This window comes from Heteronotia binoei, chromosome 15 (assembly GCF_032191835.1).
Source record: "Heteronotia binoei isolate CCM8104 ecotype False Entrance Well chromosome 15, APGP_CSIRO_Hbin_v1, whole genome shotgun sequence".
Classification (NCBI taxonomy): domain Eukaryota; kingdom Metazoa; phylum Chordata; class Lepidosauria; order Squamata; family Gekkonidae; genus Heteronotia; species Heteronotia binoei.
The window spans coordinates 59,484,509-59,506,681 of record NC_083237.1 but is presented as its reverse complement, the minus strand read 5'-3'; the positions used below and the strand labels follow the sequence as shown (position 1 = coordinate 59,506,681).

Sequence of the window (22,173 nt, the reverse complement as noted above, 5' to 3'; positions counted from 1 at the left end):
TAATTGGACTCCCCCAAGCTGTGAACTTTGCAAACCCAGAGACCTGAGTTTTGATATAAAGTCAGTAGAACTGCAGCCCGTCGGCTTGCAGTTGGTTGGAAACGGAATTAACATTTCAAAGACTAAAGAGATCATGTTTGGTGCATAAGCCTAGCTACGGGGGCGGGGGATAGCGAAATGAAGGTCTGACAGGAAACCCAGCTACTTTAAGGCAGGGGTCCCCGGTTCCGCGGACCAGTACCGGTCCGTGGCCTGTTAGCAACCGGGCCGCGCAGCCTCACCACCTCCACCTCCCTGCGGCGCCTCCTCCTCCTCCCGTTGATACAACTTTAAGGCCGGGGAAGAAGCAGCGAAGCACCTCCCCGTCTCTTTAAAGGCCAACCCAGCCACTCCCACTGAGCAGCGGGGGAAACCGCGGCTGCGGTAACGAGCGGCCTGATGAAAAAGCTGTGCTACCCTTGCCTCTTCCCCGCTTCCTTCCTGCGCGGCTTTTTCAGCTGATCGGCGGTGGGTGGGGGGGTCGGCTTTAAAAGGTGGTTGGCTGATCGGCCTGGGGGAGGGGGTGGTCAGCCTTCCCCAGCCTTAAAGTTGTAAAAACGGAGAGGGGAGGACGCGCCGCAGGGGGAGACAGAATTTGGTGCTGCCACCCTGCTGGTCCTGGGGCCGCGGTGCCAGTCCCTGGGGCCAGAAAGGTTGGGGGCCACTGCTTTAAGGGGAGTGCAGGGTGCTGGAGACGTGACATAAGGCCCTGGTTTCCTCAATTGACAGGCGTGAGCAAAAGGCAGTATTTGGGTGGCAGGAAAGGGCCAGAGGGAGTTCCTCTAGTACCAGAACTGCTTGCAGCCGAGAACTTCAAGTGCCGGGTGACAGAATTTTCCGTGACAGGATGGCAGAAAGCAAAGCAAGGGCATTCTTACTGGCCACCTGCCGAGCAGTACGTGAGCCCCACCCCATCCCACAATAGCCGTTCTGCTGAGCCTAGGCTTCGGGGATGGAACTTCATCAAAGTCTGTATCCAGTAGGTGCCCAAAGTATTCCTCTTTAAACTCTCTTCGCTCCCACGGTTCTCGGAAACATTCCAGTGGATGCGAATGTTTCAGAAGGAGCGATGGGGAGTCGCTGAATTGGATTTTGAGTCTCACAGTAGACCGGTGGCATGTCCTGATTGTTCCCCGCAGGGGTTTGTTTGTCGCAGGAACTCCTTTGCATATGAGGCCACGCCCCCCTGATGTAGCCAATCCTCCCAAGAGCTTACAGTAGGCCCTGTACGAAGAACCCTGTAAGCTCTTGGGGGATTGACTGCATTGGGAGGTGTGGCCTAATATGCAAAGGAGCTCCTGCTATAAAAAAAAAAAAACCCTGGTTCCCCGAAGGCATTTCTAGACCAGTTGGAGGGATGGAGCAGCCAGAACGAATATTCAGCACTGGGCTCAAGCCCTTTGAAAGCATGACTAACTCCAGACCCGGGCAGCTCGCACGTCTGCCTAACGCCAAGACCCGTTTTCAAGGGCTACCGTCTCCCATCTGCTACTTTCCCTTTCCATGAAACTTAATGCAGAGCTTTAAGCTAGCCCCACCCTCTCCCCGTTTCTTCGGCGCAGAGGGCTCGGCTCGTCAGAAGCCCCCCGCAGCAGAAGTTCGACACTATAGTGTATTCAGACGCGACGGTGGAGCTCCACGGATGCGGATGAGGGGAAATGGGCCCTCCTTGCCTGAGGAGATGCCTGCTGCAAGACATTGCGAGAGGGGGCGGTTTGATAATTTCTGGCTGTCGCTCTCATTTCAAGCGCCTCGAAGGTTTTGTAAGCTTCCCCGTGTGGACTGCGAAAAAGGGGGAGAGGCTTGCAAACTTGCTGGATCTGTCTTGTCAACCTGTGAAGTGACGGGGTGGCTTCCCTGCAACAACAACAAAAAGGCCATTTGAATAATTTAACTTACCCCTCCTGCCTTGAGTCTTTGTAACTTGAACCAATAAAAACTAACCGAGGGGGGGGGAAAGCCACCCTCTTTTCTCTGTATGAATCTGCTGCCGCGGCTGCTCCTTTTCCTTGCTGGTTGAGTCTCCGCTCTGTGTAAGATCAGAGGGTGTATACTGAGGAATGGCCGTTGGACATATCCTGCAGACATGGTCTTTTCAGAAGGGCTCCTGTTCAGGGATGGCCAAACTTGCTTAACATAAGAGCCACGTAGAATAAATGTCAGGTGTTTGAGAGCTGGAAGGAAGGAAAGGAAAGGAAGGAGGGAAGGAAGGGAGGGAAGGAAAGGAAGGAAGGAAGGAAAGAAGGGAAGGGAGGGAAGGAAGGAATGAAGGGAAGGGAGGAAGGAAGGGAAGGGGGGAAGGGAGGAAAGGAAGGAAGAGAAGGAAGGAAAGGAAGGAAGGAAGGCGAACTGAATGTGGAGGTGGAAAGAAAGCAACTTTAAATGTATTTTCCAAGCCACCAGCTGGCTTGGCTTGGAGAAGTGATTTAAAGAGACAAATGCCTTCTCCAAGCCGGCCAACGGGGCTGTGAGGGCTTCGAGAGCCGCACTCTACTCCCAAGCCACAGTTTGGCCACCCCTGGTTTAGGCATTTTGATGAACTTTGTACAGGGCACAATTCTCTCTCCCGGAGAGTCAGTCCGTCAGACTTCCAGTTCTCTAGACGTGTGAGGTTTTCAAAGTGTTACTCTCTCTGTTGCACTCCCTCCCCATGTGGCAACCTTGCAAGCAACGTTCCCTCTAAGCTGCAGAGTCTTGTGAGCAAAAAATCTACTTTGTGAGGTGCTGGCATCAAAGTTGTGAGCTACTGCATAAATTAATGCCCTCGGGGTTCATGCTTCCTGCGTTAAAACAAAAATGTGTGAGCTGGAGGCTAAAAACCTTTGCGCTAGCTCACGCTAACTCAGCTTAGAGGGAATACTGCTTGCAAGCTTAGGCTGCCGTTCCCAGCAGACTGGGTCGTGCAGTGAGGTGTCTTCTAAAATCGACCAGCCGCCGACTGCTTGAAGGAGTGATTGATGTGCCTAAGAGTGAGTTTGCTGCAAATTTAGCTCTTTTCGCCCCATTTGTGTCGCTAGATTGTCCCCATGAGCACAAATAGGACAGCGGCCTGTCATCTCAGAGAGAATCAGTCACCTGGCATCACACCGATTACACAGAAGTACAGGCTGAAACAAAAAACGAAGTGGAGATTGTGGTACTGTTGTTCTATTAACGCCCTCCTCCTGTTGAAGCTAGTAGGCATCTCCCAACTCAGGCGTGTTTTCTCACTACTAGAAGCCTCTCCAGCCTCTTCTTGAGAGCCTCAAGGTGATGACCAGGATTGGATAACCCTTGGAGCAGGTGACCCCAGTGAAGCCCTAACGTTGGGTGTGCTGTTTCCTGGATCAAACCTTCCTGGCATTCCTGCAGTGATCCCTCTTTCTTATGGCTGCCAGTCTCCAAGTGGGGCCTGGAGATCTCCTGCTATTACAGTTGATCACAAAAGTGCATGCTGTGTTTATTTTGGCTGCTTTGTGAGAGTGCGTGTTCACTTTCATTTAGTGGAAGTGTAGCTGCTGGGGGACGAGGGAATGAAGACTGTATTCCGAGGAACTGCACTGCTGTATATTTATTTGGAATGGGAAAGTCTCCTGATTCCACCCCCAAAGTCCGCAGATATTTTCTGAGCTGGACCTGGCAACCCTACGTGTAGAGTAGAAAGGGGCCTTGTAGTCCATCTAGTCCAACTTAAAGCAGGAAACCCCAAAGCTAGAACATCCCTAGTGAATGACTGGCATCTGTTTGAAGACCTCCAGTGAGGAAAAGCTCAACTCCATTACCAAATAATCCCTACCATTAGGAAGGAACCTGTCATTCATGTTTAATAGCTACCTGCCCTCCAATAACTTAATCCCATTAGATGTGCCCTGTAGAAAAGCAGAGAACAAGCCTCTGCCCTCTTCAGTGGGACAGTCTTAGGATAGCTGCTCAGGTAAATGATCCTTGGTGGATTGCATGTGTACAGCAGGGTCGCCAGCTCTGGGTTGAAAAAAACCTGGAGATTTTGGGGGTGGAGGGTGAGGAGGGACCTTGGCGGGGTACAAAGTTGGAGAGTCCACCTTCCAAAGAAGCCATTTTCTCCAGGGGACCTGATCTCTGTCGCCTGGAGACTAGCTGTAACCCCGGGAGATCTCCAGCTACTATCTGAAGGTTGGTAACCCTAAGCATTGTGCTAACTGAGTGGGGGGGGGGGCAAAATCCTTGAGTCAAATCACCTTTGGGGGTGGGGTTAAGGATAAAATTATAGGCTGCCTTAGTGCCATTCGGCCTGCTACAAAGAGCACCCCGGCGGGGTTCTATACATGAAAGAAATTAAATAAATGGAGTCAATTTTACATGCCAAACCTTCAGGTCTCACCAGGGATAACCTGCTTGTGAACATGAAGGTCCTTTGTAGACACTGATCTTCCATGAACTTGTCCAATCGGTGCGCTTTTAAAGTTGTCTGAATTCATGGCCATCGCTGTATTCTAGGGCAGTCGATTGTTTGCATTCTTTTGCTCATTACAAAAGGCTGCAACTTCTTGTGTTCCCCACAGAGGAAGGAAAAGGGTTTTCCACTGCTCCCCTATACATAATTTTAAAACTATCATGTCCCCCTGTCTTTTCTGTACATTGAAATGGCTCCTGTTCTTCAGTTTTTTCTCACATAGTAGGTCTCCCAGCAGCCTAATCATTTTGGGAAGTCCTCCACGGTACTCTTTTGAGAACAACCCAAACTGTACGCTTTTCCAAATGTGGTCACACCATAATCTGGGGTGTCAAATGTGCGGCCCGAGTGCCGGATCAGGCTCCCAGAGGGCTCCTACCAGGTGCGGAAACAACTCACTGTCATCTGCTTCCTTCTCTCTCTCTTCAGAGAGCTAGTTTGGTGCGGTGATTAAGTGTGCAGACTTATCTGAGAGAACCAAGTTTGATTCCCCGCTCCTCCACTTGCATCTGCTGGAATGGCCTTGCATCAGCCATAGCTCTTGCAGAGTTGTCCTTGAAAGGGCAGCTTCTGGGAGAGCTCTCTCAGCCCCACCTACCTCACAGGATGTCTGTTGTGGGGGAGGAAGGTAAAGGGGATTGTAAGCCACTCTGAGATTCAGAGTGAAGGGCGGGGCATAAATCCAATATCTTCTTCCTTCTGCCTCACACCTTGCTTTGTCAGACTTACTCAAGCACACAGAAGCTGCAGAGCAAAGCCTCTATTTTCTCCATTGGTTGACCAGCACATGAAGCAACACATACAGAAGCTCACAATGCCCAGCCATTTCATGCTTTCCTCTGGGTCTTAGGCTCAAAGCGTTGTCCATGAAATGTTTGTAATAAATGTCAACGAATGTAGGTTTGCAACTTACAGACACACCCCTGACCAACACCCGAACAGCATACTCAAGATTGCTATAGCACAGACATTGCCTCCAGATTTTGATGCAATAATTCAGAGCAAGACGTGTCAGTTATCAGAAACAAACAAAATTTTGCAAGAGTGCCAATCTTAAGCATATTCGATTTTATGTTTACGTTTTTAAAAAAAATCTTCCATTGTGTTTGTGTCCTTTATAAAGTTTATATCTCTGCTACCTGCCACTGCTTATTCATCTCAATTGTGAAAACTATCCGTTATGCCCACTCTGTCCTTCCTGCATTAGAAAAGAGCACGCGTCCAGGAGCATCTGAAAGACTAACAAACGTTGTGGCAGTAAGAGCACAAAAGTAGGCTTGAAACTCAACATCAAAAAAACCTAAGATCATGGCATCCGGCCCCATCACACCTTGGCAAATAGAAGGGGGAGACATGGAAGTAGGGACAGACGTCACATTCCTGGGATCCAAGATCACTGCAGATGGTGACTGCAGCCATGAAATTAAAAGACGTTTGCTCCTTGGAAGGACAGTTATGGCGAACCTGGGCAGTATAATAAAAAGTAGAGACATCACCCTGCCAATAAAAGTCCGTATAGTCAAAGCGATGGTTTTCCCAGTAGTAATGTATGGCTGTGAGAGTTGGACCATAAGGAAGGCCAAGCACAGAAGAATAGATGCTTTTGAGATGTGGTGCTGGAGGAGAGTCGAGAGATCAAATCAGTCAGTCCTAAGAGAAATCAACCCTGACTGTTCCCTAGAAGGTCAGATGCTGAAACACCAAATGAGATGGGAGCACTCCCTGGAGAAGACCCTGATGCTGGGAAAGACTGAAGGCAAAAGAAGAAGGGGATGGCAAAAGATGTGATGACTGGACAGCATTACTGATCTGACTAATGTAAATTTGAGCAGACTTAAGAGGATGGCGGAAGACAGGAGGGCCTGGTGTGACTTGGTCCATGGGGTCGCAGAGAGTCAGTCTCAACTGTGCGACTGGACAACAACGATGAGCTCTTGTGCGTCACTGCTTACTTTATCAGATACCAGTGACTCATGAAATCTCATCTGCCATAAAGTTGGTTAGTCTTCAAGGTGCGCCTGGATTCTTGCTCTTTTCTCCTCCTATGGACAGATTAATATGGCTACCCATCTGGATCTGTCTCGACTATCAGTAACTAATCCACAACAGAATCCGTTCTGTGACTGCCGAGTTTCCTCAATAGTCTTTGGTGACGAAATCTACCAAAAGCTTTTTGGAGTATCCTCAAGAATATGATGGAGTAGCCCTTACTTGGGTCCTTGTGAAGTCCCTACAAATAAGCCATACTAATTCTTCCCCAGCGGGGCTTCTTTCTCAATAAGCTTTATAATTCTGTCTAATTGATTTGTTTCCCCCTCCCTTCCCCAAAGGACCCTGGCTGTAATTCATCACCGCTTAGAGTGCCAGTTTGGTGTGGAGGTTAAGTGTGCGGACTCTTATCTGGGAGAACCGGGTTTGATTCCCCACTCCTCCACTTGCAGCTGCTGGAATGGCCTCGGGTCAGCCATAGCTCTGGCAGAGGTTGTCCTTGAAAGGGCAGCTGCTGTGAGAGCCCTCTCCAGCCCCACCCCCCTCACAGGGTGTCTGTTGTGGGAGAAGGAGATAAAGGAGATTGTAAGCCATTCTGAGTCTCTGATTCAGAGAGAAGGGCGGGGTATAAATCTGCAATCATCTTAATTTTGAGGTCTCTTCCTTGTGGAAGAGAAGGGAAACAATTCTGGTTTTCATTCCATGAAAACACCAAAAGTCACACTCTGGTTCTTGGTCAAGGCCCTGAGCTATAAGTGCAAGGGCGGACCTCACATGATTTCCGCTTATGACTTGTGGACATATTTACAAAGAATGTTAACCTCCTTGGACTATAGTTTCCAAGCGCATTTGGTTTGCCGCACTGGAGAACATCTGCCTGTGTTGCATTCCTTTCTCTTCTTTGCTTTTATTTTTATTACTTTTTAAAAATATATGTTGGCCTTCATTCTATCTTAACTCTTGGAAGAGCGAACGAGACCAGAGATGGATTTCTGGTGCAAAGTTTGCTGTTGCTGCTGCTATAGAGAGGACGAGCTGGAGAAGAATCCACTGGTCGTTGGGTATTTATGACAAATTAGCCACGGTCTGCCTTTAAGAAGGGTTAAATCCTGCTAAGGAAATCTTGTGGGGTCTGGAACAAGATGTAATTTGTTCCTCTTGAAGATGTGGGGCAGCTCTAGGCCAGGGGGCAGCCAAACTTGTTAACGTAAAAGCCACGTAGAATAAATGTCAGACGTTTGAGAGCTGCAAGAAATGAGCATTGAAGGCCGGAAGGAAGGAAATAGATGGGAGAGAGGTGGAAAGAAAGCAACTTTAAATGCATTTCCCAAGCCACTGGCCGGCTTGGCTTGAAGAAGTGATTTAAAGAGACAAACGCCTCCTCCAACCCAGCCGATGGGGGGGGGGGGTTGGGGGGGGCTTCTAGAGACACACAATATGTGTGAAAGAGCCATGTGCGGCTTCCGAGCTGCAGTTTGGCCTGCTCTGCTCTAGACAGTTGCAAATTGGAAGATGGGGAGAATTGGGGTGGGGTGGGGGTGTTAAATGCAAGAGATCTGAGCTTTTCATAAAGCCTGTTTTCTCATATGCTTTCAGCTTGCTTCGCCCCTAGAGTTGCTGGGTTTGTCCCGCCACCAGTAGGGGATGAGAGATAGGGTTGTCAGATCCGGGTTGGGAAACTCCTGAAGACTTGGGGATGGAGCTTAGAGAGGCTAGAGGCCTCAGCGGTATACAACGTCACCAAGTCCACTCAGCAAAGCACCCGGTTTGTCCAGGGAACTGATCTCTGTTGTCTAGATGACCTGTAATTCAATCCCACCTGGAGGCTGGCTTTCCTGTTCATATCCTTTTTTGTTTGCCTTTATAGAATCCTGGTGAAAGCAGGGTGGCTGCTGTTCTAGAGCTTTCTTTTTTAGTTGTTTTGAAACCTGGCCGTCAGAAAGCAGTGATCCCCAACCTTTTGGGCACCAGGGACCTGTTTTGTGGAAGACCATTTTTCCACGGACTGGGGGTGGGGGATGGTTTTGGGATGATACAGTTGTGCACTTTATTTCTATTAGTTTGGTGTGATGATTAAGTGCGTGGGCTCCTAACTGGGAGAACCGGGTTTGATTCCCCACTCCTCCACTTGCACCTGCTGGAATGCCCTTGAGTCAGCCCTATCTATCGCAGGAGTTGTCCTTGAAAGGGCAGCTTCTGTGAGAGCTCTCTCAGCCCCACCCACCTCGCAGGGTGTCTTTTGTTGGGGAGGAAGGAAAAAGAGATTGTGAGCTGCTCTGAGACTCTGAAATTCAGAGTGGAGGGCAGGATATAAATCCAATGTCTTATTATTATTACTACATTGCAATATATAATGAAATAATTATACAACTCATGTCCCGGTTGCTAACAGGTCATGGACCGCTACCGATCCATTGGCCAGGGGTTGGGAACCCCTGGAATAGAGAATACTGTGTGTCAGACAAGCCAACAATTCTCTCTTGGGGCAAAGGTACTCCTTTACGGATTGCTACCTGCTGGACCATCTCTATTGTTATTGTGAGTGAAATGTAGCTGGAGTGATTAAAATATTGGTAGAGGTACAGCAGGGTTTGTTTGTTTTAACTTATCTAGCAGCCCCAAGTTGGTATCTGTACAACCATCTAGAAGCCTAGTTCTTACAGACAGAGTGAACTGTATTTGAGCTGTACTGAGACGACGGGTAATGTAGAAGAAAAGATTGGATTCATACCTTCGCCCTTCACTCAGAGTGGCTTACAATCTCCTTTCCCTTCCCCTCCCCACAACAGACACCCTGTGAGAGAGCTCTGACAGAAACTGCTCTTGAGAGGAACAGCTCTGTGAGAACTTGTGGCTGATTCAAGGTCCCATCAGTGTGTGGAGGAGTGGGGAATCAAACCCAGTTCTCCCAGATAGGAGTGCGCGCACTTAACCACTACACCAAACTGGCTCAACATAACAAATGTCTCTTCCATTAAAAAAAAAAAATAGTTCCCTGCATACAGAAAACCTGCATGTCTGTGGGTTAGAACCAGTTTCCCTGACAGGATATACCCCTCCCCGTGTTCAGAGAACTGTTTTGTATAGAGGGCATGTGAGCCTTCTGCAGTCTGAAGGGGTTTACTGCAGGTTTACCACCTCCATAACAGGTGGCATGATGTAGTGGTTGGACTAGGCCAGGGGTAACGAAACTTGCTTAACATAAGAGCCACACAGTATAAACATCAGATGTTTGAGAGCCACAAGACAAGGAAGGCAGGCAGGCAGGTAGGAAGGCAGGTAGATAGAAGATATTGGATTTATATCCCGCCCTCCACTCTGAAGAGTCTCAGAGCAGCTCCAATCTCCTTTACCTTCCTCCCCCACAACAGACGCCCTGTGAGGTAGATGAAGATATTGGATTTATATCCCTCCCTCCACTCCGAAGAGTCTCAGAGCGGCTCACAATCTCCTTTACCTTCCTCCCCCACAACAGACACCCTGTGAGGTAGATGAAGATATTGGATTTATATCCCGCCCTCCACTCCGAAGAGTCTCAGAGCGACTCACAATCTCCTTTACCTTCCTCCCCCACAACAGACACCCTGTGAGGTGGGTGGGGCTGGAGAGGGCTCTCACAGCAGCTGCCCTTTCAAGGACAACCTCTGCCAGAGCTCTGGCTGACCCAAGGCCATGCTATCAGGTGCAAGTGGAGGAGTGGGGAATCAAACCCGGTTCTCCCAGATAAGAGTCCACACACTTAACCACTACACCAAACTCTCTCTAGGGAGAAGAGAGAGGGGGGGGGGGTAGGAAGAAAGCAACTAACTAAATGCATTCTCCAAGCTGCCAGCTGGCTTGGCTTAGAGAAGTGATTTAAACAGAGAAATGCCTTCTCCTAGCTGGCTGCCAGGGTGGTGGGGGCTCTGAGAGCCACACAATTTGTGTGAAAGAGCCGCATGCGGCTCCCGAGCCACAGTTTGGCCACCCCCGGACTAGGCTGTTGGAGTCCCAGGTTCGAATCCCCACTCTGGGTGACTTCAGGCCAGTCACACTCACTCAGCCTAAGCTGCCTCACAGGGTTCTGAGAATAAAACAGAGGAGAGCTGCCTTGGTTCCCCTGCTGGGGCGGAAGGCAGGGTATAAAATAAAGAAATCCCTGCTCTATGCTGGTTTGACATCCTCCCCGTGTTTTCCTCTAGCGACACCCTTCAGTACTTCAACAAGCTACAGAAGCGCCGACGCTCAGAGGCCATCAACTTGTGGAGTGAGCCTGCCGACAGCACCCACATGGAACGGGACGATGACCACGAGCTCTATATGCTGCTGCAGAAGAGGTCCAAAATGCGCCGGGGGTCAGAGGTGGGCAACTGCTTTGCTCTGGCAAGATCTGGTTTGCTTTGCTGCTGGGTGCAGCAGAGCCAGTTTGGTGCAGTGGTGAAGTGCGCGGACTCTTTATCTGGGAGAACAGGGCTTGATTCCCCACTCCTCCACTTGCAGCTGCTGGAATGGCCTTGGGTTAGCCAAAGGGCTTTTTGGGTAGAAAAAGCCCAGCAGGAACTCATTTGCATATTAGGCCACACCCTCTGACATCACCAGTGTGTTACCTGAGGCTTTTTTGTAGAAAAAGCCCAGCATGAACCTATTTGCATGTTAGGCCACACTCCCTGACACCAAGCCAGCCGGAATTGCGTTAGGCTTGCCAATCCCCAGGTCCCAGCGGGGGTTCTTCCACTTTCCCAGGCTCCTTCCTGCCCCCAGTCAGCTGCCTGGCAGGAGGGGAGCCCCGCCCCCACAGCCACCATGTGACTTTCCCCCTCCAGAGGCTTCAGTCTCTGGTTGAAAGGCTTCCTCTTGAGATGGGGTGTCTGTGTTACTTGGGAGAAGTTGGCTGCAACTCGTGAGTAGAGAGGCCAATCCTCACTTCAGAGTCGCCAGAAACGTGGGGTGGCAAGGAAAACGTCTGCTGAGCACTTCATTATTCCCTATGTGGAGATCGATTCTCATCGGGTATAATGTGGAATTGATCTGGAGGTTTTGGGGGCTCTGGGGGAGCTGTTTTTTTGAGGTAGAGACACCAGATTTTCAGTATAGTATCTAATTCCTCTCCTCAAAGTACCCCCCAAGTTTCAAAACGATTGGACCAGGGGGTCCAATTCTATGAGCCCCAAAAGAAGGTGCCCTTTATCCTTCATTATTTTTTATGGAAGGAAGACATTTAAAAAGGTGTGCTGTCGCTTTAAATGTGATGGCCAGAACTCCCTTGGAGTTCAATTATGCTTGTCACACCCTTGTTCCTGGCTCCGCCCCCAATGTCTCCTGGCTCCACCCCCAAAGTCCCCAGATATTTCTTGAATTGGATTTGGCAACCCTAAATTGCGTTCCTGCTCAAAAAAAAAAAAACCTCTGGTTAGCCATAGCTCTCGCAGGAGTTGTCCTTGAAAGGGCAGCTGCTGTGAGAGCCCTCTCAGCCCACCCACCTCACAGGGTGTCTGTTGTGGGGGGAGAAGATATAGGAGATTGTAAGCTGCTCTGAGTCTCTGATTCAGATAGAAGGGCGGGGTATAAATCTGCCCCCACCTCACAGGGTGTCTGTTGTGAGGGGAGAAGAGATAGGAGATTGTAAGCCACTCTGAGTCTCTGATTCAGATAGAAGGGCGGGGTATAAATCTGCCCCCACCTCACAGGGTGTCTGTTGTGAGGGGAGAAGAGATAGGAGATTGTAAGCCACTCTGAGTCTCTGATTCAGATAGAAGGGCGGGGTATAAATCTGCCCCCACTTCACAGGGTGTCTGTTGTGGGGGGAGAAGATATAGGAGATTGTAAGCCACTCTGAGTCTCTGATTCAGATAGAAGGGCGGGGTATAAATCTGCCCCCACCTCACAGGGTGTCTGTTGTGGGGGGAGAAGATATAGGAGATTGTAAGCCGCTCTGAGTCTCTGATTCAGATAGAAGGGCGGGGTATAAATCTGCCCCCACCTCACAGGGTGTCTGTTGTGAGGGGAGAAGATATAGGAGATTGTGAGCCGCTCTGAGTCTCTGATTCAGAGAGAAGGGCGGGGTATAAATCTGCCCCCACCTCACAGGGTGTCTGTTGTGAGGGGAGAAGATATAGGAGATTGTGAGCCGCTCTGAGTTTCTGATTCAGATAGAAGGGCGGGGTATAAATCTGCCCCCACCTCACAGGGTGTCTGTTGTGAGGGGAGAAGATATAGGAGATTGTAAGCCACTCTGAGTCTCTGATTCAGATAGAAGGGCGGGGTATAAATCTGCCCCCACCTCACAGGGTGTCTGTTGTGGGGGGAGAAGATATAGGAGATTGTAAGCCACTCTGAGTCTCTGATTCAGAGAGAACGGCAGGGTATAAATCTGCCCCCACCTCACAGGGTGTCTGTTGTGAGGGGAGAAGATATAGGAGATTGTGAGCCGCTCTGAGTCTCTGATTCAGAGAGAAGGGCGGGGTATAAATCTGCCCCCACCTCACAGGGTGTCTGTTGTGAGGGGAGAAGATATAGGAGATTGTAAGCCGCTCTGAGTCTCCGATTCAGAGAGAAGGGCGGGGTGTAAATCCACCGTTGATGTCGCCATCGTCGTCTTCTCTCTAGCAAGATCTGATTTGTAATATCCTTCTCCCAAGCATCCCAGATGTTGAGGCTGGTGCTCACTGAAGGTCACGCTTTAAATAGTAGACCTGTGTTCACAGGAAGAGCTCCTTATGTGTAGAAAGCTAGCTGGCCCACTAAAAGGGTTCAAACCTACTCTTTTCCCTAGCATATGAATTCCTATGTACAAGGGAGACGTTTTTACAATGGAGCATTCATGCACCCAAGGTTATTGCCTCTCGCTGAGAGTTGTAGGCCGGGGGGGGGGGGGTTGTATCCGTGGCTACCCTCTGCAGGGTCACATGGGTGGTGGCACCCTTAAATATTCTCCTGACTCCCTGAACTTGCATGCATCCATTTTGGCAAAATAGAAGTTGCAAAGGCGAAGTGTAAAAGGAAAACAACTAAAATGCCACGCTTCCTCCTAGGATGTCAACTAGTTAAATTGGGGTGGGGTGTCAGCTGGTAATCTCTGTTTTGAATGTGTATCCAAAGCCTATTTTAGTGATCTTGATTTCTGGTAGCCGCTTCCCAATTACGGGGGCAATCTCCATAATGTCACTTGAAGCATCTTTATTGTACAAGAGCGAGATTTCACAGCGTGTTACAAAAAAAGAGATTGCATGTGTATAAATATTTATACCTAACGCTGCAGCTGAGCCCTTTATGTGCCACTTTTGAGACGGATGGCTTAATCACCATGCGTTCCGTTTGTATGGCAAACTGTCCTGGCCTCTGAAGAATCATCAGGAAAATAGTGGTCCCTAAAAAGATCAGCGTTGTTCATCTCTCAAGTCAAAGGCTCTTTTGTCTCATCATCCCAAAGAACTTAGAGAGCAATAGGTTCGGTGCGGACCAAAGGAAATTCCTCCTTCATGAGTGATTAAAATGTGGAATTCGCTGCCAGTGGACAGTAGTGATGTCTGTGAGCGTAGAAGAAGATGATATTGGATTTATATCCTGCCCTACACTCCAAATCTCACAGCCTCAGAGCAGTCACAATCTCATTTATCTCCCTCCCCCACAACAGACACCCTGTGAGGTGTGTGGGCTGAGAGAGCTCTCACAGCAGCTGCCCTTTCAAGGACAACCTCTGCCAGAGCTATGGCTGACCCAAAGAAGAAGAAGAAGATATTGGATTTATATCCCGCCCTCCACTCCAAAGAGTCTCAGAGCGGCTCACCATCTCCTTTACCTTCCTCCCCCACAACAGACACCCTGTGAGGTGTGTGGGGCTGAGAGAGCTCTCACAGCAGCTGCCCTTTCAAGGACAACCTCTGCCAGAGTTATGGCTGACCCAAAGCCATTCCAGCAGGTGCAAGTGGAGGAGTGGGGAATCAAACCCGGTTCTCCCAGATCAGAGTCCAAGCCCTTCACCACTACACCAAACTGGCTTTAAAAGGAGTCATGGTGTTACCAACAAGGTTCAGACTATGTCTGTTAGATTTCCAGGTTCTCCCTGTTAGATTTCCAGGTTCTAACAAACATGTTTTGAACCTTGTGGTCTTCTGTGAATGTATTGTAAAGATCGGGTTCCAGTGATAAATAAGCCTCCAGACTGAAGAAAGACGGATGAAACGTCTTGATATCTAGAACAGTCGTCTTTGGGAAGGGCTTCCTTTAGTTCTATTAACTAAATACTGGAATATTGTTACTCCTTTGTGATTGGAAAGACTGTTTTTGAAATGTCTTCTGTGAATGTCTTTTTGCTACACGCTCTTGTTTATTTGAAGTTCTATGTGCAAGCTTGGTCAGAACACCACTCACCTCTACATTACACTGTCTGGTTGTTTAAAATTTATAGTGTCTCTTAGCATTTTTTTTAATTTACACCACCTGGAGGTTGGCAACCCTACTATCAATAATGGGATCCATGCTAAAAAGCTGGTAACACGCACACTTAAAATTTAGTTATCAGGTCAACATGCCCGGCTGGATTAGACCAGTGTCCATCCAGTCCATCCTCCCATTTCACACAGTGGCCAATCATGTGCCCTAGAATGCCTACAGCAGGGTATGGAGGCTGAAGCCGCCTCCTGGTGTTGCCTTCTGGCCTTGGTATTAAGAGGTTTCCTATCTCTGGATATGGAGGTTCCCTTCAGTTACCATGCTTAGAAGAAGATATTGGATTTATATCCCGCCCTCCAAAGAGTCTCAGAGCGGCTCACAATCTCCTTTCCCTTCCTCCCCCACAACAAACACCCTGTGAGGTGGGTGGGGCTGGAGAGGGCTCTCACAGCAGCTGCCCTTTCAAAGACAACCTCTGCCAGAGCTATGGCTGACCCAAGGCCATTCCAGCAGGTGCAAGTGGAGGAGTGGGGAATCAAACCCGGTTCTCCCAGATAAGAGTCCGCACACTTAACCACTACACCAAACTGGCTGATGGACTTCTCCACGAATCACGAGTCACTGATGGACTTCTCCACGAATCTAATCTCCTTGTGGAGAAATACATTGAGATTTGGAGGTTCGGGCTGTACAAAATCATCACAGTTTTTAAAAGTTCTCTCTCATTAGAGACCATATCTTCCCCATCTTTAACCAGCCATTGGCTGGCTTGGAGGAAGCACTTCTCCAAGACAAGCCAGTCAGCAGCTTAGAGAATGTATTTTAAGTTAAAAGTGTTTATTTCCACTTCTCCCTCCCCCCCCTCCCTTTCTTCCTTCCTCCCTCCCTCCCTCCCAGACACTGTCCACACCCTGTAGATTGTGATGAAAGTGTTTTGTTGGCAATCAAAGCTGGATGGTTCCAATTTTTTTAAAGCCTCCTATTGTCCCAACAGGGCTACCGACGTGTGAGTGTTGACATTAGCGCCCATCGGCAGATCCGTCGGAAGGTGAAGGACCGCTGGAAGCAAGTTCTGGAAGCTTTAGGTATGATGTTTCAGTGTTGTGGATCAAGCATTTCCAACACAGGTTCAATAAAACAGAGATACTCTATAGCTTGGGAGTAAGGTTGCCAGCTCCAGGTTGGGAAATACCTGGAGATTTTGGGGGCAGTTACCCAACCAGTTAATTAGTTGGTTGATTGGGGAATTTAACAAGAGGGGGAACCTGAAATCGTTTCACCTGCATATGCTGCTACTAATTCCCCCAGAGAACTCTCAAAACAAACAATCTGATGGTAAATGAGGGAGATTTTACTGGAAGGGATACCGTAATGATAAAACATGCATACTAAAGAAAATACACGAGGCTGACTAAAAGGGAATAGAGAGATAAAGTTGGGAAGTGGGGTTATATTTAAAAGCGTTGAGAACGAAGTCCACAGAAGACGCAACGAGACAACCAGTTTGGTGTAGTGTTTAAGCGCACTTTAAGTGTAGTGTTCTCTTATCTGGGAGAACTGCGTTTGATTCCCCACTCCTCCACTTGCAGCTGCTGGAATGGCCTTGGGTCAGCCATAGCTATCGCAGAGCTGTCATTGATTCTATGAAAGGGCAGCTTCTTTGAGTGTTCTCTCAGCCCCACCTACCTCGCAGAGTGTCTGTTGTGGGGGAGGAAGATAAAGGAGATTGTAAGCCACTCTGAGATTCAGAGTGAAGGGCGGGGCATAAATCCAATTCTTCTTCTTCTTCCTTCTGCCTCACACCTTGCTTTGCCAGATTTACTCAATCGCACAGGAGCTACAGAGCAAAGCCTCTATTTTCTCCATTGGTTGACCAGCACATGAAGCAACTTATGTACAAAAGTTCACAATGCCCAGCCATTTCATGCTTACCTCTGGATCTTAGGCTCAAAACAGTCATGTTCTCCAGGGGAGCTGAGCTCTGTCACCTGGAGACCAGCTGTAATTCCAGGAGATCTCCAAGCCGCACCTGGAGACTGAGAATGCTAAAGATGAGGTGACTCTCCACAAGCTGTGGAGGAGTAAATGAATACCACTGAATTCAACAGTGTAAGGCGGGAGTCCTCACAGTGTGGTGCCCGTGGGTGCTATGGTGCCCACTGGCATCTTTCCTGGTACCCGCCAAGTGTTGTTAGAAGGTGGTTGGGGCCCATGCCCAGGAGTGGTTTTGACTGGCCGTTGGAAATCTGATTGTGCAGCTTTAAAAAAAACAATTTTGCCACTGCAGCAGAAGAACCTTCACAGTATGACTGAAGGTAAGCTGCGGCAGCCATTTTGTGACTGGCTACACCTCTTGTGGCAGCCATTTTGAGGTTGTGCCCACCATCTTGACAGTGAATTTTAAAGGTGCCCATAGAGTCAAAAAGGTTGGGGACCCTTGGTGGAAAGCGAAAGATTGTAACTAGCCTTTCCCTTAGCCAGTTTTCTCAATTTAATTTTTCACTTTGCTGGAAAGCTGTTGTTTTCCTATCTGTGTTGAAGGACTGTGGAATGGGCCACGGAAATTAGTTTTTGCGATTAGGTCAGAGTTGTCTAGTCTGACAAAGACAATAATATGGTAATTGTTGCAAATGTCAACTGTTTAGTTTTGAAATAATCTAAATAGGAATATTAGTTGGGAGATAGATTTATTTCCCATCAGATTTTTAATATACTATCTTGGACTTCTTTTATGAGGTGAATTTTAAAAAAGCCATGGACAAATGAGGGATCGTCAACTCCACCTGAGTTGAATGACAGGCCTCATGCATTCCTGAGGCTCATGAGGGCTGGTTAAAGAAGAGAAGGAGAAGGAGAAACGTCGACTGTGGGGTGACATGATAGAGGTTTACAAGATTATGTATGGAATGGAGAAGGTAGAGAAAGAAGTCCTTTTCTCCCTTTCTCACAATACAAGAACTCGTGGGCACTCAATGAAATTGCTGAGCAGTCGGGTTAGAACGGATAAAAGGAGGTACTTCTTCACCCAAAGGGTGATTAACATGTGGAATTCACTGCCACAGGAGGTGGTGGCGGCTACAAGCATAGCCAGCTTCAAGAGGGGGTTAGATAAAAATATGGAGCAGAGGTCCATCAGTGGCTATTAGCCACAGTGTGTGTGTGTATATATATATATATATATATATATATATATATATATATATATATATATATATATATATATATATATATATATATATATATGTATATATATAAAAAATTTTGGCCACTGTGTGATACAGAGTGTTGGACTGGATGGGCCATTGGCCTGATCCAACATGGCTTCTCTTATGTTCTTATGAGATGGGATTCTCAGGAATCAAAATCTGGCTATGATCCACATTTTGTGCACTTGTATGATAAATTTATTCCTGCATTGATAACGATATATTATCTCTTCTTCATTCAGGATTCAAAGCTGAAGCAGACGGGCTTTTGGCGATCACCTCCAGCACCTCATACGAATCCCTTCGTAACCCCCAAGAAGCTCGCCGGCTCCTCAATGCCTTGGCTGAGCAGACGACCATTTTCGATCGTCACCGAGGAGGCCCACCAGAGAGATACCTCTTTGTCCTGGTGAGTAGGGATGGGCTGTGAGAGAAACACCCCTGAAGGGGTGTCGCCAGCTCAGTTCATAACATTCTGGACACGACCAGTGTGCCTTAATAGCAGTGGACGATGTTGGTAGCAGCAGCTGAATTCCTCCAAGTAATGTGTAAAAATTAGGACTCGAGGACAGGGGCTGTGGCTCAGGGGAAAAGCCTCTGCTTTCCACACAGAAGATTCTAGTTCAACCCCTAGCACGGGAGTGGCCAAACTTGCTTAATGTCTGAGCCACACAGAATAAACATCAGATGTTTGAGAGCTGCAAGACATGAACGTCAGATATTTGAGAGCCGGGAGGGAGGGAGGCAGGCAGGCAAATAGGTGGGGGAGGGAGAAGTGGAAAGAAAGCAACTTTAAATGCATTCGCCAAGCCTCCAGCTGGCTTGGCTTGGAGAAGTGCTTTAGAGACAAATGCCTTCTCCAAGCTGGCCAACGGAGCAGTGGGAGCTTTGAGAGCCACACAATACGGGCAAAAGAGGCAAAGTTTGGCCACCCTTACCCTAGCTTTTCCAATTATAAAGGACTAGGCAGTAGGTGATGTGAAACCCTGAGACCCTGGAGAGCTGCTGCCAGTCTGAGTAGACAATATTGACCTTGACAGACCAAGGGTCTGATTCAGTATAAGTGAGGCTTTTTTTTGAGCAGGAACGCACAGGAACACAGTTCCGGCTGGCTTGGCACCAGGGGGTGTGGCCTAGCATGCAAATTAGTTCCTGCTGGGGTTTTTTGACACAAAACCCTCTGGGTCTAAGGCAGCTTCACGTGTGGTCCATGCAACTCTTTCCAGGTGCGGTCAGTCTTCTGTGAGTTGGCTCTATCGGTGTTTTTTAACTGGCCTTATAAATACTTTTGGCACAGAGTGGTAAGCTGCAGTACTGCAGTCCGAGCTCTGCTCATGACCTGAGTTCAATCCCGGTGGAAGCTGGGTTCAGGTAGCCAGCTCAAGCCTTCCATCCTTCCGAGGCTGGTAAAATGAGTACCTAGCTTGCTGGGGTCAAAGCATAGATGACCAGAGAAGGCAATGGCAAACCACCCCGTAAAAGTCTGCCTAGAAAACGTTGGGATGTGACATCACCCCTTGAGTCGGTGGGTGTTTGCACAGGTGACTACCTTTGTGTTTTTTTAATGAATACTTTAATCCTTGAATAATCTTTGAACCTGTGGCTTGCAGTTGCGCGTCATGAAGTAGACATGTGTTGGGAAATGTTCTAGTCAGGGCTTTTTTTTGTAGCAGGAACTCCTTTGCATACTAGACCACATCTCCCTGATGTAGCCAATCCTCCTGGAGCTTACAGTAGGCCCTGTAAGAAAAGCCCTGTAAGCTCTTGGAGGATTGGCTACATCAAGGAGGTGTGACCTAATATGCAAAGGTGTTTGTGCTACCAAAAAAAAAACCCGTTCTAGTCACTGCCTCGTTGTCTGATCACCACCAAATAAACAAACAGTACAAATTAGCAATGAGCTGCCAACCTGTTGTATGTTACATCTCCATTATTTCCACAGAAGACTTCCCCAGGATATGTCATGGTTCCATGGCTATCCCATCACATGTTTTCTTCTGGGTGGGAGCAGGAAGGATCCTGTTTAAAGAACACAGAGAAGCCATGTTGGATCAGGCCAATGGCCCATCCAGTCCAGCACTCTGTGTCACATAAGAACATAAGAGAAGCCATGTTGGATCAGGCCAATGGCCCCTCCGGTCCAACACTCTGTGTCACATAAGAACATAAGAGAAGCCATGTTGGATCAGGCCAATGGCACCTCCAGTCCAACACTCTGTGTCACAGAAGAACATAAGAGAAGCCATGTTGGATCAGGCCAATGGCCCCTCCAGTCCGACACTCTGTGTCACATAAGAACATAAGAGAAGCCATGTTGGATCAGGCCAATGGCCCATCCAGTCCAACACTCTGTGTCACACAGTAGCCAAAGAACCCAGGGACCATCAGGAGATCCATCCGTGGGGCTTCTATACACCCAGCACCAAAGTATCTCTGCCTCAGTTCAATGTCTCCTTCTGTATTTATTTCCATTCCCCCCACCGCCACCACCAACCTTCCTCCTATCCCAGGACCGGCTGCTTCTCCTAGATGTGGGAGAAGATTTCCTGTCAGCGGCTCGCCACTTCTACCCGGTGGAAGAGGAACACGAGGGCGGATCTTCCAGCAGCGAAGGGCCTTCTAGCCCAGATCCTATCTTGGTCAAACTGAATAGTGATGCTCAAGAGGAGGAAGAGGAGGAGGAGGAAGATGAGGAGGAGGTCAACGAAACAGATTAGGAAGGCGTCGGAGGAGGAGGCTGGAGAAAAAGTTGTACAAACTTTAATGTCTGAATGGAAGAGCTCAGGAAGGTGATGTCTTGGGAGCTCCCACAGACTCGTGGTTGCAGGTGCCCTAATGGCACTGCTGTGACAGATTAGGGTTTCCAGCTCTGGGTGGAGAGATACCTGGAGATTTGCGGGCTTATAAAGTTCTTTTTTGTAAACTCTTGGAGGATTGGCTACATCATGGGGGTGTGGTCTGATAGCTCCTGCTAGAATTCCACCTCTAGTCATTGGCAACCTTACGAATTATGGACCTGATGGGAACCTGCCTTACTCCATTTCCCATGTGCTTTTTCATACTATTACCTTTTTTTAACAAAATGATGGATTAGGTTAATAGGAAGCAGGACAAATTTCTCACGGAGCACAATTTTCTGTGGGTTCTGAACAGGCTCTCTGAGGCTGGTGCATCTCAGAATACCAGTTGCTAAGATGTGAGCTGGGAGGTCCATGGCACCTTTTTAACTCTTGGCACATAGGTTCTGACCTTACACCTAACTTGATCAATTCTGGACCATGCGGCATACAATAAGACACTGGATGCAATATATATGCCTTTGATTCAGACATAAGGCTGTAGAATAAGAGGCCTCAAGAATATCTCTAAGCCTTTGTCACTTCATTACATTTCCTTGTGGTCTAGCATTGTTCTGTTGTTTTATTCTATTCTGTATTATGACCTAGTATGTGTACTTAGCTTTCTGATCTCTGAAGAAGACCAATCTAGGTTGAAACACGTCAGGTCAAGTTGAGTAGGTTCCCATTGTGGTTTTATGATTGTACATAGAATAGAGGCTTACGATGAGCCCTTAAATGGTTTTAGCTTTCTACAATAAATACATGTTTGTTGGTTTATGATTTATTTTACAGTTTGCTTTTAATGTTTGGCCCTTTAATTGCATATTAACCTTTCAAGTTTCTTACTCCAGTTTTTGGGTTAAGTTTCTTTCCCTTCTTTGTTTTATGTTTTTGTTAAAAAAAAAATCAAGTTAGCATCTTTCTGCGGAGGCTTTGACGCTTAGGAAAGGGGGTGTTCCTACCCTGTGCCTAGGGTTGCCAAGTCCAATTTAAGAAATATCTGGGGACTTTGGGGGTGGAGCCAGGAGTCTTTGGGGGTGGAGCCAGGAGACATTGGGGGTGGAGCCGAGAGCAAGGGCGTGACAAGCATAATTGAACTTCAAGGGAGTTCTGGCCATCACATTTAAAGGGACTGCACAAATTTTTAAATGCCTTCCTTCCATAGGAAATAATGAAGGATAGGGGCACCTTCTTTTGGGGCTCATAGAATTGGACCCCCTGGTCCAATCTTTTTGAAACTTGGGAGGTATTTTGGGGAGAAGCACTAGATGCTATATTGAAAATTTGGTGCCTCTATCTCAAAAAACAAGCCCCCCCC

General features: G+C 48.1%; 1 protein-coding gene across 1 annotated transcript; it reads left to right on the top strand.

The window, feature by feature from the left end:
• Window positions 1–7,349: 7,349 nt before the first annotated feature.
• Window positions 7,350–20,851, top strand: MREG (melanoregulin). Its single transcript, XM_060255976.1, has 5 exons — window positions 7,350–7,500; window positions 10,621–10,780; window positions 15,804–15,894; window positions 18,258–18,424; window positions 20,526–20,851. Exons 1-5 carry the CDS (start codon window positions 7,424–7,426, stop codon window positions 20,730–20,732), a joined length of 702 nt encoding a protein of 233 aa, XP_060111959.1. The 5' UTR covers window positions 7,350–7,423; the 3' UTR covers window positions 20,733–20,851.
• Window positions 20,852–22,173: the final 1,322 nt, after the last annotated feature.